General features: G+C 39.1%; 1 protein-coding gene across 1 annotated transcript in view; it reads right to left on the reverse strand.

The window, feature by feature from the left end:
* Positions 1–15,606, reverse strand: part of LOC126474880 (THO complex subunit 1) — a 101,192-nt gene that overhangs the window by 46,055 nt on the left and 39,531 nt on the right. The window contains exon 8 of the mRNA XM_050102371.1: positions 7,528–7,657. Coding sequence (XP_049958328.1) covers positions 7,528–7,657 — 130 coding nt within the window. The remainder of the gene's footprint in view (positions 1–7,527; positions 7,658–15,606) is intronic.

The following is a 15,606-nucleotide window of genomic DNA, read 5'->3' on the forward strand; positions in this document are numbered from 1 at the left end:
CAAATATGTTTTTTCAAAAACTACAAATCTGATGTTCAAAAATGGAGCTTTTGGGATCAGAATATTGTTTGGGAACTTTCAGTTGAAATTTCATTCTTTTCAATATTTTCTGTCATATTTTTGAAATCCATTTTCATCTTTGACTTCTAAGAATGTCAACTATCCTAAAAATGCCAGTTGTTTCTTTCATCAGTAACTGGCAGATATTTCAGCATTTTGCATTATTTAGTTGCAAAAATTAGATTCCAAATTTATGTTCAAAAATATATAATGATTCTATTACTGTAAATTTTGTTTATGTCCTGAATATTGTTTTCTTTGTGAATGTTAACTCAGGCTTGCAGTTAAAAATATATCGCCGGTGCTCAGCACCGATGATTTGTCCTATCTTTGTTTGATTTTCATACAACATACTCTTTGATCAGTATTCAAGTATGATAAGTTGGTCTTGGACTTGCTTTCATGTAAGATGAAGTGGAGTTTCATTTGTTGAATTGGTCACTGTGAACATCATGCATAACATGAATGCCATTTTTTTTATATATAATTCTAAAGCTATGAAAAGCAATGAAATCTCATTACTGAAATCAGTGTCTATTTAAAAGTAACTCTCTTTAGCCAGTTTCCAAAAATTTAAAACAATAAGTTGTGGCACAGATTCTTTGAAAAATTAAGATGAATATTAAAATGATTTTTTGTTACAGTAACAACCAATACTTAAGATGAAAACCATTCCTTACGATGAAATTCTACAATGTTGCTTCCTATCACATACAGTTGTACATTTACCTGTCATATAGCTGTGACAATTAAATGTGAAAGCTTTGATTACATCATTGTAATATTTTCTTGTCGACTGGACTGTGGGGATGGGACTGTTGGAACCCTTATATGGAACTGAAGTGTGGATGATAAACAGTTCAGACAAGAATAGATGCTTTTGAAATGTATGTTACAGACAAATGCTGAACATTAGACAGATAGATTGAAAGCTAATGAGAAGGTACTGAATCAAACAGGGAAGAAAAGAAGTTCATGGCACAACTTAACTAAAGGAGAAGATTGGTTGGTAGGGCATACCTTGCAGCATCAAGGAATCGTCAGTTTGGCAATGGAGGGAAATGAGGGGGTTGAAAACTGTAAAGGAAGACTAATATTCAAATACAGTAAGGAAGTTCAAATGGATGTAGATTGCAGCGGTTATGCAGAAATGAAGAGGTGTGCACAGGACAGATTAACACAGAGAGCTACATCAATCCAGTCTTTGGGCTGACGACCATGGCAACCAAAATGCCAATAATAAGTAAATCTCATCTAGTTTCCTTAGAAATGTCACAGAAACTCGTCCTTTCTTGAATAACTATGATATTTTCATTAGAAATCCACATAACACTTGTATAGGAATAATAATACTGTTACATTTCTTTTTTCCTTTTGCTAGAGGCAAGTGATATAATAATCAACAGCTACATCTATATCTACATCTACATACATACTCCGCAAGCCACTGCACAGTGCATGGTGGAGGGTATCCTATACCACAACTAGTCATTTCCTTTCTGTTTCCTTCACAGGTATAGGGAGGGAAAAATAACTATCTGTATGCCTATATATGAGACCTAATTTCTCGTATCTTATCTTCATGGTCCCTATGCGAAATGTATATTGGCAGCAGTAGGATCATTCTGAAGTCAGCTTCAAATGCCAGTTCTCCAAACTTTCTCAGTAGTGTTCTTCACAATTAATGTCTTCTTCCCTCCAAGGATTTCCAAGTGAGCTTCCAAAGCATATCCATAACACTTGCATGCTGATCGAACCTGCCAGTAACAAATTTAGCAGCTCACTTCTCAATTGCTTCGAATTGCTGAATTGCTTTCAATCTTACCTGGTGTAGATCCCAAACACTCGAGCACTACTCAGGAATAGGTTGTAATAGTGTCTTATAAGCAATCTCCTTTCCAGATGAACTGCACTTTCCTAAAATTCTCCCAATAAAGCAAAGTCAACCATTTGCCTCCCTAACACAATTCTCACATGCTCGTTCCATTTCAGATCACTTCAGAATATTTAAACAACGTGACTGTGTCAAGCAGGACACTACTAATGCTGTATCCATACATTAAGGGTTTGTTTTTCCTACTCATCCACAGTAACTTACATTTTTCTACATTGAGAGCCAGCTGCCATTCATCTCACCAACTAAAAATTTTGTCTACGTCACCTTGTATCGGCCTACAGTCACTTATCTTCAACACCTTCCTGTACACCACAGCACCATCAGTGAACAACTGCAGACTGCTGCCCACCCTGTCTGCCAGATCATTTATGTATATAGAAAATAGCAACAGTCCTATCACACTTCCCTGGGGCACTTCTGATGTTACCCCTGTCTCCGTTGAACACTCGCCATCAAGGACAACATACTGGGTTCCATTACTTATGTAGTCAGAGAGCGTCAATATCCAGCAGCCTACTCCATATGCATGTATCTTTGTTAATAGTCAACAGTGGAGTACCATGGCAAATGATTTTCAGAAATCTAGAAATATGGAATCTGCCTGTTGCCCTTCATGCTTGGTTCACAGTATATCATGTGAGAAAAGAGCAAGCTGGGTTTTACACGAGTTATGCTTTCTAAAGCCATGCTGATTTTCAAACTCAGAATATGCTCTAGAATTCTGCAGCAAACCAATGTTAAGTATATCTTTTACCCTTCTTATACACAAGAGTCACTTGTGCTATTTTCCAGTCGCTTGGCGCTTTGCGTTGGACAACAGATTTGCGATAAATGCGGCCAAAGTAAGCTTGAACAAACTGTCAGAGGCAGAAAACATAAAAGAAACCCGTTTAAGCCCAGCAACTACAGGGCAGACTTTAGATTTACAATTACCTGTAGTTCACTGCTATTAAAACACTGTTGATCTACAAACTTTCTTACTTGAAGAAAGAATGGACCATATAGGTGAACTGTGGGAACTGAAGAACTCACAACCTAAAACTACATCTAACAATATTATCTCCACTGAACTGTGTAGTACTGTGCCTTGTTATCCAATAACACAGTGCTTTCAACATTGCCTGTCTCCAGTTGCCAACCAAAGCTTTTAGCACAGTGTTTCAGTATTACAATTATATAAAAGTGATGAGGGAAATGTCTCAATTCTTAAAGGTAGTGCACCTGATTTTTCTTGCAACCTTTTTTTATTCAACCTTGCTCCACCGGGATGATCCACAACACTGTATGAGTTCCTTCACCACTCAACTGACACGTGGCATTCTCAATTTGTCAACAGAATATGGCCAACTGCATAATGGTATCACCAATATAATGTCAATGCCCCAGAGGAATTTTATTTTGTGTTCAGATGTCCGGTGCTTAAGTGCACCTCTTGTGTATACTCTGAAAAAACTGAGCTTCTGGCTGACAATTTGTCAACTGTGTTGGATGTCTACTAGAAGAATGTATTCAATTCAATGGCATGTCAGCCACTTTCATTCAGTTTTGACATAAACAGTCATCATGCGACACAGCACAGTGAGTCAGATTTCACTCAATAGTCTACATCATCATCCGGTTACTCTCTCACTCACGATTTTCACTCCTTCCATGTCATATTATATACAAATGGGTACTGCCAGACTCTGCTACAGATTGAAAAAGAAACTTTTCATAGAATATGCTTTGCAATTGATGGCACAGTGTGTAAAAACTTTTCTCTCTCTTGTGAGTTTGTCCTAAATAACTACATTCACAGTATTGAGAGAGTACCAGATGAAAACTACTAATTCTTTCTAATTTCTTCTGCATATATGTTCCAGGGTTGACATCCGTTAACACTGTCAGAACTTAGTTTCTGGGCATGGATTGTACAATAACACTATACTCTGCCATTGCTTCCTAAGCAGTGATTAACTGTAAAATGTGCTGCAGTTATTGTCACTTACAATGTCTGCAACTTTTTTATGCATAACTTACAATAAGTAATGGAAGAAATTTGTGATACTATATGAGAAGATTGGCACATTATGACTGTCGTGTAAAAACATCATGTCAGGCTTGTAAGTAACAGTTTGGAGATTCTGGGAATACTGTGTATTAAAATATTGTCTAATAGAATGTGAAGAAGTTGAATGAGACTATTAGTGTAATGTTAGAAGTAGCACATGCAGAAGCAAACACACATGTGCCAAATAATGCAAGAACTGTTTTCGGAGAATTAAAACTCTTAATAAAAAGCCATATGGAATTTTCAGATGGAAAACTACGAGGGTAAGTTTAGCCTTCTAATTATAAAGGTTTTTTTTTCCTTTGTGCACAATGGCACCTTGCTTCACATAGTATGACACCTGTGTCCTAATTATATCTATTAAGTGTAAATGACACATAAGACGGATCACCATTAACTGTGCCACATGCTCTCCACTCAGTGAAACAACAAGGGAAGGTTTGGAATTTAAATGATGATGATGGTGCAAAGTCTGGTGATAACTAACTTTATGCCACTTCATCTCTTTCCCTTCCAGTCAATTACTGGTAGTTAAAATTTTGCCACAATATCACATTCTAGCAAGAAGTATACATACTGTTGCATCTCCTTCCCATTTCATAATCAACTATTAAACAACACAAAAAGCTAACTCCAAGGTAAGATCTACAAGTAGCATATTTATCTGCTGATGTCACATTTCGTAACACCCTATCACAACAAATCAAACTAAAAGATGCATCTTGGAGAGATTTTTAATGCAGAGTATCTACATCTACATACATACTCCGCAACTCACCCTATGGTGTATGGCAGAGGGTACATGTACCTCTACTAGACATCTCCTTTCCTATTCCAGTCACAAATGGAGCAAGGGAAAAAGACTGCTATATGCCTCTGTATGAGCTCTAATTTCTCTATCCCGTCTTCACATTTCTTCCATGAAATGTATGTTGACAGCAGTTGAATTGTTCTGCAACCAACTACAAATGCCTCTTCTTTAAATTTTCTCAATAGTGCTTCACAAATAGAATATTGTCTATGCTACTGGAATTCCCATTTGCATTGCTTCTCAGTGCCAGGGATGCCTTTTTAAATGTTCTTCATATGGCAGTCTGTGCAACGGGCAAACAATGGTATATCTATGCGATCCTCTTACAGGAATGATTTTGTAAATGTGAAATTTGAAACATCAGCTATCGTTTTGCTGTTTTCTATTGCCACACCAGACTGGATGATGAGCGACTAGACAGAAGCCTTCGACCCACTAATTGATTTTACAAAAGACCAGAATTTTCTTGGGTAGTTGGCAAGGTCCTTCAGTAAGGCAGTATGGTGGAACTTGTTGCATACTTCACACATTGTCCTTTTAACAGTCACACAAATTTCTACTATCTTTTGCCCATCAACCTTTTCATATTCTTTTTTAATATGAGAGCACAAAAATCTCTGGCTTCTCAGCATTTGCCAAATTTTGCTGTTAAACCACGATGGTTCTTTTCCGGCCTTAATTCACATACTCGACATATACTTTCTAGAGCACAAATTATAATCAGTTTAAACTTTGCCCATAATTCCTTTGAAGTGCATCATACTAAATGACATTTTTCATTGTCTCAAGCCCCCACGCCTCTACTGCATAGAGGTAATTGGCATTTCAAGCTGCAATCTTAAGATCAGCTACTACCCATTCAAAAATTGGCTCTGAGCACTATGGGACTTAACAGCTGTGGTCATCAGTCCCCTAGAACTTAGAACTACTTAAACCTAACTAACCTAAGGACATCACACAAATCCATGCCCGAGGCAGGATTCGAACCTGCGACTGTAGCAGTCGCGCGGTTCCGGACTGCGCGCCTAGAACCGCGAGACCACTGCGGCCGGCCCCATTCAAAAAAAACATCAATCAATATAAACATCCCCAAAAACACTCATTTCCAACATTCCTGTGTGAAATGTTTGAAATGTGCCATGACAATTTAAATCCTGTACTACATTACTGATAAATACATGTTAATATCTGTTTTGGGGCAGCTCTGCCTCAAATCCCTGAACAGTGAGCTGCACCTGATTATAGTCATAATTACATCTACTACACCAGCCCATTCTCTGATTAATTTGTTTGTTCCCTGTCTCTCCTACCAATTCCCAACATGCGATGCTCCAGTGTTCACTGAATAACTATCAATTTCTGAATTGTTTACTCAATAAAGGTCCATGTCTCACTGCCATAAGTCTAAAGCGGCAGCACACAATAATTGCAAACTTTCCTTTTTGGATATATTGCAAGCTTGATTTTCTTCTGTTTGCTTACTTTCCTGTCCATCCAGCTTTTGTCTTCAGCTACCCTAGTTTCCTTATGCAGTGCAATATTTTGTGTATCTGATTTGCTCATATATATATGGACATAGTTGTAGTCTTTCTAAGAACAGGATATAGAAATGTTTATCTTCTGCATTTGATTATCATATTTCATCATACTCAGATAACATACAGTAACACTGATCTTTTAGTTTTATTTACAGTTCCATTGTAGCAAATTATTCAGTCGTACAAAGTAAAGTTATATATACACACAACTGTATGTGATACCATTAAATTTTGTGATTGTATTTAAATTATTAACTTATACACAGCAACATAGCTATTTGCTACATTGGAACTGTAAATAAAATTAAAAGATAAAGGTTACTGTATTTTATATTTTATCTGAGTATGACTCCCTCTCTCTCTCTCTCTCTCTCTCACACCACACATGGGGGTGCGCGCGCGCGCGCTCACACACACACACACACACACACACACACACACACACACACACACACACACACACACACACACACACACACACATTGCTGAAAATTTAGTCAGCACATATTGAAACACATAATAACGAAACACCAAGTGAAGCAAAAAAAAATTGTTGTTAGAATGTTATAACAGAATAATGTGCATTCAAAAATGGTGGCAAGAAGGAGAGTTTATTAAATAACTGGACCCTTCATCTAGAAAAAAAAGAGTAAACACGCAGAAGAAACAGAATTACCCAAAAACTTACAGAAGTTACCCAATAATCTATGTCACAGGATAAATAATGGGACAGGATGAGAGGGAATCCAACAATTGAACCCTGCTAACAGACAACATTAGAAAATCTGATAAGGCAGTTTCTATGTGAGGATACAGAAAGAGGAGCCCAATATAGTTTAAATGATGTAAGTGGTCAGTTTTAGATAATGGAAATAATAAGCAAAAAAATGGAGTTGGCGAAGAAGGAAATAACTGAAGAAGAACAAAAACAAAGAACGGAAAATGCAGGTGAAAGGGAAAAATAAAAAACTACATTATAATACATAATTGTCTAATTCCATTTCTTTTGCTAGATGATGAAATCTCTTGTTCTGAAATCTAATGTTTAAGATAATTTTTTGGTTACATTTATTACACTGCTGCCACCTGAAACAAGGGACTTTTATTTTTACTTTATTTAGCCTGAAATTTTTAAAATTATTCTTTTCTTAATAAAAACAAACCTACATACCTTAAGTATATGTTTCACTGCCCTCACAAATGAAGGACCATCTGGTGGTGTTTCTGCCAAGAGATTGTAAACCATGTCTGTGGTTTCTTTGACCCACTCTACTTGATCTGTCTTCAGTTCGTGGCTCTCACTGGAACATAATTATGTAATCAAGTAACTGGTATACAAGGGAATGTTGCCATTACAAACATTACAACAGAGAGAGGGGGGTGGGCAGTTACACTAAAACAAGTTAACATACTATACAGGATCCAATTCTGAAATTCTGTACTCACTTGCCAGTCTATTGTCCACAATCTCCTAGACTGAAAAGGTCAGTATACTATACTGGTTCTAGTATTCAAATACAAACTACGTGCACTTCTCAAAACCAACAGCAGTTTGCAAAATGATGGTAAAAATTGCATTTCAGCATGGTGGAATCATTAATTTGACTTGTAAGGCATTTCTTTTTCAGTGAGAAATGCAGTTTTTCGTAATAGTCTGCCAATACACTCTGGACATGAAGATAATAATAGAGAACAAAACAGGTCATGTGGCTGTTTGTGCTGAATCCATACACACAACACAGTGTGAGTAGAAGAAAGTAATAATTCTATTGGTTTAATTTTGTACTTACTAATAGATACACTATAATTATACAAAAAATGGGAAAAGTTAATACATTTTTGTATGAACAATGTAAGTAGATTTTAAAATGTTTTGGAAGTTGAGAAGGCAATTCAAGTCCAGTGGCAATGAAGTAGAGAATGAGATACAGCACCATGTTACAGGAGACAATTACAAATCTAATATGACACTTATGTATTGTCTGGGATCTAAACAAAAGACAGTGAAAGACATAACTGTAATGTCTGCTCTGTACATCCAACCAGTGTCACACACTTCAGGCGCAACACTGGTGAAATATTCATCATCAAGATAAAGCTGACCAATCACCATACACATGTGGTCTCCCATCTGTCCTGAAATTTATGCTTGACTCTTCATAAGGGCATGATCACAACCTGTCAGCCAGAATGAGTGGTCACTTGCAAATTGTCTATAGTATTTGACATGCAACTTGCTACTGGGAATGGTTTTTAAATATAAGAACAGAAGTTAAGTAACAATTTACCTGCACAAATTTTATGAATCCATGCTCCCTTCATCAGTACTTTCAAATTAAATGAATGAGAAGTGATATCCAAACTCACACTGGATGCCAAGGATAAACAAAAACAATGATATGGAATGGATAACTCTTGAAATTAAAGTAATTTGTGCTAGAAAAATGAGTTGCATCTAATTCAGAAAACAAGCAGTTTCAAGAGTTGAAACTTCATTAATATCGGATTTGTAAAATCCTTCAGTCTGTGCTGTGATAGTGCCATGCAAAACAACAAAGGATGCAAGTCCCCTCCATGGAAAACACAACCACACCATACCACCACCATATCTGAATTTTACTGTTGGCACTACACATGCAGGCAGATGACATTCACCGGGCATTTGCCATACCCACACCCTGCCATCGGATCGCAACATTGTGTACCGTGATTCGTCACTCCACACAATGTTTTTCCATGGTTCAATTGTCCAATGTTTAGGCTCCTTACACCAAGTGAGGCATCATTTAGTATTTACTGGCATGCTGTGTGGCTTATTAGCACCCACTCGACCATGAAATCCAGTTTGGAATTCCTGTGTGATGGTCTGGATAGATGTTTGCCTACTACACATCACAACCCTCTTCAAGTGACGGCGGTCACTCTCAGTCAACAGAAGAGGACAGACTGTAAGCTTTTGTGCAGTAAGCATCCCTTCACGTTTCCACTTCATTATCACATCAAAAACAGTGGAATTAGGGATGTTTAGTAGTGTGGAAATCTCGCATACAGACACATGACACAAGTGACACCCAATCACGTGACCACATTAGAAGTCCGTGAGTTCCACGGAGTGCCCCATTCTGCTCTCCCATGATGTCTAATGACTACTCATGTCACTGATATGGAGTACCTGGCAGTAGGTGGTAGCACAATGTGTATAATATGAAAAAGTATGTTTTGGGGGGTGTCCGGATACTTTTGATCACATCTGTACACATCTACATCTGAATACGTACTCCACAAGCTGCTGTATGCTTCATGGCAAAGAGTACCACACAACACTACTAGTTATTTCCTGCCTTCAAAGGAGAAGTAATTGTGGGTGAGGATATAGTTGGTCATGGTGACTAGGAAGGAGGTTGTTGGTTTTGAAACAGCCGGGTGTTGGGAAAGGTAGTGTTCAATAGCGGTAAGGCCATGAGCATTAGGAATGTTAGTGTACAGGGAGGTGGCATCAATAGTGATGAGCAGAACACCGTGTGATAAAGGGACAGGAACTGTGGAGAGTCGGTGGAGGAAATGGTTGGTATCTTTTATATAGGAAGGTAGGTTCCGGTTAATAGGTTGAAGGTGTTGGTCTATGAGAGCAGAGATTCTGTCAGTGGGGGCACAGTAATCGACCAGAATGGGGCATCTTGGGTGGTTAGGTTTATGGACTTTAGGAAGCATGTAGAAGGTAGGAGTGCAGGAGTGGTAGGGGTAGAGAAATGGACTCTGGGGAGAGGTTGTGGGATGGGCCTGAGTAGCAATACCTCCACTTTGACAGCTGCCACCCATTCCACGTCAAGAAGTCACTTCTGTGGAGCCTAGCCACCGGTGGTCGTCGCATCTGCAGTGACGAGCAGTCCCTCTCGCTGAAGCCTTCACTGACCATAATTATCCTCCCAACCTTGTACAAAAACAAATCTCCTGTGCCTTATCTTTCCAGTCTCCCACCACCTCCCAAAATCCCACCATCCGGCCACAGAGGAGCATTCCCCCTCGTAACTCAGTACCACGCAGAACTGGAGCAACTGAATTACATTCTTCACCACAGTTTTGATTACCTATCGCTGCACCCTGAAATGAGAAATGTCCTGCCCACTATCCTTTCCAGCCCTCCCACAGTGGTATTCCGCCGTCCACCAAACCTACACAATATACTCGTCCTCCTTACACAACCCCTGCACCCAATCCCTTACCTCATGGCTCATTCCTCTCTAATACATTCTCCCACCACCACCGATTCCAGTCTGGTCACTAACATCACCTATCCATCAAAGGCAGGGCTACCTGTGAAACCAGTCATGTGGTCCACAAGCTAAGCTGCAACCACTGGCTGCATTCTATGTAGGCATGACAACCAACAAGCTGTCTGTCCGCGTGAATGGCCACCGACAAACTGTGGCCAAGAAACAAGTGGACCACCCTGTTGCTGAACATGCTGCCAAAAAGGATATCATTTCAATGACTGCTTCACAGCCTGTGCCATATGGATCCTTCCCATCAACACTAGCTTTTCTGAATTGTGCAGGTGGAAACTTCCCCTGCAATACAGCCTACGTTCCTGTAACTCTCCTAGCCTCAACCTTTGTTAGCTGCTGTCCTCACCCATCCAGCCCCTTCTCTGCTCCCATTCCAACACTACACAGGTGTCATTCCACCACCACACCCAATCCTTTTTTATTTATTTTTTTTTAAATTTATTTCTCTCCTTTTCTGATACTACCCCCTACCTCCCCTCTGCCTGCCACCTAACCTGCAGCACTTCACTGTCCGCCATCCCCACCATACTATCTCTCCTCCTCCCCGCTCTAGCCTCCTCCTTTCCAACAAACCAGTCACCACTCCCATCACGCACTGGTGCTGCTGCTCGCAGTGTGGTATCAGTTGCCTGAGAGTGCAGTCATGTGTGTGAGTTATGTTTGCATGAGTGTGTGTGTGCGTATGTGCGTCTATTGTTGACAAAGGCCTTTGGCTGAAAGCTTTAAGTGTGAAAACCTTTTTGTTTTACCTATCTGCGACTCAGCATCTCCACTAGATGGTAAATAAAAATAGCCCTTAGAAATGTTCATTATGTAACCATATGTACAAATTAATTTGCAATTTTAATTTAAAATGACTCATTCCACATCATTACATCGTGCAAAGTGATCCGTGGAACATGTAGCTAACTAACTACCACCTGCTTTACTCACAATTGAGCATTTGTGATCATTCTATTTCACATCCCTACAAAGTGTTACTCCCAGGTGAAGAACATAGTTTTACATTTCCGTACTTTTAAAACAAGTTGCCAATCTTTACACTGTTTTCAAATCTTTTCAAGATCTGACTGAATATTTATGCAGGTTCTTTCAGATAGTACTTCATTATAGACAACTGCATCATCTGCAAAAAGTCTGAGGTTACTATTACTATTGCCACCAATGTCACTAATACACAATATGAACATGGACATGAACACTTCCGAGGGGCAGACTAAAAGTTACTTGTACATCTGACGATGACTCACTATTCCAGATAACATGCTGTGTCCTCCCTACCACGAAGTCCTCAATCCAATCACAAATTTCACTTGATACCCCATATGATTGTACTTGTCACAATAAGTATAGGGGTGGTACTGAGTCAAATTCTTTTTGGAAATCAAGAAGTACTGCATCTACTGAAGTGAGAAAAGTGCGAGTTGGGTTTCACATGATAAATGTTTTTGGGATCCATCCAGGTTGGCACTGAGGTAATTCTGTTCAAGATACTTCAGTATATTTGAGCTCAGAATAAGTTCTAAGATTCTACAATAAATCAATGTTAAGGACAATGGACGATAGTTTTGTAGATCAGTTCTACTACCCTTCTTATAGAAATGTGTGACCCGTACGTTTTTCAAAGAAATGGGCATGATTTTTTGTTCAAGGAATCTATGACAGATTACAGTGACAAGAGGGACTAACTCAGCCCCAAATTTAGTATAGAATCTGACAGGGATTCTATCGGGCCCTGGAGCTTTGCTCAGATTCACAACACCGCTGACACAAATTCTTATTTCATTCATCTTTCCTGTGGTACGAGGATTAAATCTGGGCAATTCTCCTGGGTTTCAATTTGTATAGGAACATTTGAAAACAGAGTTAAGCACATGAGCTTTTGCTTTGCTATCCTCAGTTTTGGCTCCTGTCTCTTTCATTAGGGACTGGGCAGTAACTTAGGTGCCACTAACAGCGTTTATCTATGACCAGAATTTCTTTGGGTTTTGTGAAATATCATTCTGCTATGGTAATCACTGAAGGCATCACACATCGCTCTCTTGACAGCCAATGTGTTTCATTCACATTTCTCTCTCTCTATAACCCTACACTTTGTTTAACACCTATTATGCAGTACTCTCTGCTTCTTTAGAAATTTCTTTACAGTGACTGTATACCAAGGAGGTTCCCTCCCATTCTGAACTGTTCTACTGGATACATATCCATCCACGAGCTACAGTTTCTCTCCGTGCTTCTGTGCTAAGCTGAAAGTTTCAAGTTCCTTGTTGAATTGTGTCGCAACTGATTTTTTTATCTACTTTACTGAACATATATGTCTTTCTGCTTGTTTTAGACATCCTTTGTACATTGGTAATCATTGTTACGACAACCGCATCATGGTGACTAATACCAGTTTCAATGTGGAAATCCTTAAGGCAGTCAAGTGTATTTGTTGCCGTTAGATCCCGTATGTTTCTGAACTGTCTGTTCTAGATGGTTTTCAGAGAAGGCATTCAGTAATGTTTCACAGGATGTCTTATCACACTCACCACTAACAAAACTGTAATTTTCCCAGTTAATTGTTGGATGACTGAAGTCTCCACCAACAATTACAGTATGACTGGGGAATTTATGTACAAATGAACTGAGGTTTTCTCTAAGTCTTTTGGGTGAATCACTAGCTGTCTGGTGGGTGACAGACGGATCCAATTATCATTCTATGCCCGCCCCTGGTACTGAGTCTTGCCCAAACAATCTCACATGCAGCTTCAATTTCTATGTTGGTGGATTTGAGTTTATTGTCTACTGCTAAAAATGCACCACGTCCATTTCCCACTTGCCTATCCTTTCAATATACACTTAAATTTTCCCCAAAAATCTCACTGCTATAAATTTCACATTTCAATGAGCTTTCTGTACCTAGAAATCATTTGATCTTCACTACTTTTCATTGGTGCTTCGAACTCAGGCTTTTTGTTGTGAATGCTTCAGCAGTTTAACATTAGAATTTTAATACTCTCACCTGTGGGAGGCATCTCTTTCGATCTTACATTGATACTTCTGGGTTTCCTTCAGCTATCGTTATCTGAATTGGCTGGAGAGTCACCAAATCTAAAAAAAACTCTTGTGTGCACCCCACACACAGTCAGCTACCTGAGTAGCAGCCTCTGATGGGTAGTGCACCCATTTAGGGGGACCCTACAGTTCTTGACCCTATGGCACAAGTACATGAATCACAGCCTACCTTGCCACTGAAACATTCAGTCTCTGGTTCCGTCCTCCCACTCAACACAGAACCTAAGGGCCACGATCAGTTCTGGGGACAATGCCGCAAGTTGTCAGCTTTGTTGAAACTCCATGCACAAGGCTGGTCTTCTCAAACTTCTCTGCCAGTCACTGGGATGACCCAAATATGACCTAAGAGCCCGGATGACAGGCATCATTTTTTCCAACGTTTGCCATAACCTGCAGTTGGTTGCACACTGTTCCCTCAATGGCAGCTGGAATAGCCTCTTCAACATGTTGAATGAGGCTCCCAGGCATACATGCTAAGTGCACCTGCTGTCCTTTCCCATCCTTTGCTGCCATTTCCCTGACAGGTATCATCATTTGACATATATTTGAACTGCCGATGATTAATAGAGCCCTACCCTTAGGAATTTTCCTTCTCTTGACACCGGATGAAACACGTTCCCCAAAAACAGGTGAAGCTGGTCCCACTGCCTCGGTTTCACTGAAAGACAGCACCTCAAACTTCTTGGTTAGGGGGATCAGTTCAATACCCTGAGTCCTCCCTGGCCCCGACTACCCTGTAAAGGACACAGGACACCTAGATCTAGCATTGACTTGCTACTCGCAGAGTGTACTTTCTGCAGAGGAAGCAGGAACCACAGATGAGGATAGACTTGAGATAGCTCTGCACAGGTACCACAGGTACACGACTCTCAGGAGCTCTTGCAACCCACTGACTTGCAGCAGCAGCCAATTGTTTGACAGTAGTCAAGGCGATTTTCTGCTCTTTATGAATGTCAACCAACGCATCCTGTGTTTGAGAACAGCCTTCACAGTGGGCTGCATTTTGGTCAGTGCAACGTATTACAAGGCAGTGAACAAACAACTTTAAAGTAAGTCCACTTATTGTCTTTCAATTTGTAGAGCTAAAAAGTTGCTAATCCTCTATACGAATTCAAGCAAATACACAAAATGAGATTTCTATTATGGCAACACAAAAACCTGTGGTAAAAGTTAGTGGTTTCCTAAAACGTTTTGACATTAATTACAGTTGTTAGTAAACTTGAAAATGAAGTTAATTTACAACAAATGCACATAATATACAAGGCTACTCCTCTTTAAGGGAAAACTATACATAACACAAAATGTTAGTTAGAACATCTGCTACTCTAACTAAATAACAAACACCAATTTACTACAAATTGCTTGTAGATTTCACAAAGGACAATGGCGGCCTCTGAAAATTCTCTAAAACACATGTTTATTTGTGTTGACATACAATAAGATAGAATGTTTTCTTTAACAGAACTGTGAACCACAAACGCTGATTTGCTAGGAAATAAGATACTTATGCAAAACACTCATATCGGTAAATTACGAAAATATAGTTTTGTAACTGTCTGAAAATTCTCAAAAATAACCTATTTCTCACATAATTGTACAATAATATTAGAGAACAATTGTTCTGAACAAGAGTAGGCCTACCATTGTAAAAATTTTGAAAGAGCACAATTACATTTAAGCCTATAATTGACGATGACAGTAGGAGTTTATCGCAGCCCTCGTGAATGTTCAAAATTTCACAATATATCACAATACAAACAGGTATTGGTACAATCAATTAAAGTTTATTCAGAAGTGATGCAAACAGTAAAGTATGCAATCTCATGCAAAGGAAAATTCCGAAGTCGACTTTCTTATATAAATAAACACACTTATTACACAGATTTTTTCACTTAGCTGTTCCTGTG

This window comes from Schistocerca serialis, chromosome 4 (assembly GCF_023864345.2).
Source record: "Schistocerca serialis cubense isolate TAMUIC-IGC-003099 chromosome 4, iqSchSeri2.2, whole genome shotgun sequence".
In the NCBI taxonomy this organism is placed as follows: domain Eukaryota; kingdom Metazoa; phylum Arthropoda; class Insecta; order Orthoptera; family Acrididae; genus Schistocerca; species Schistocerca serialis.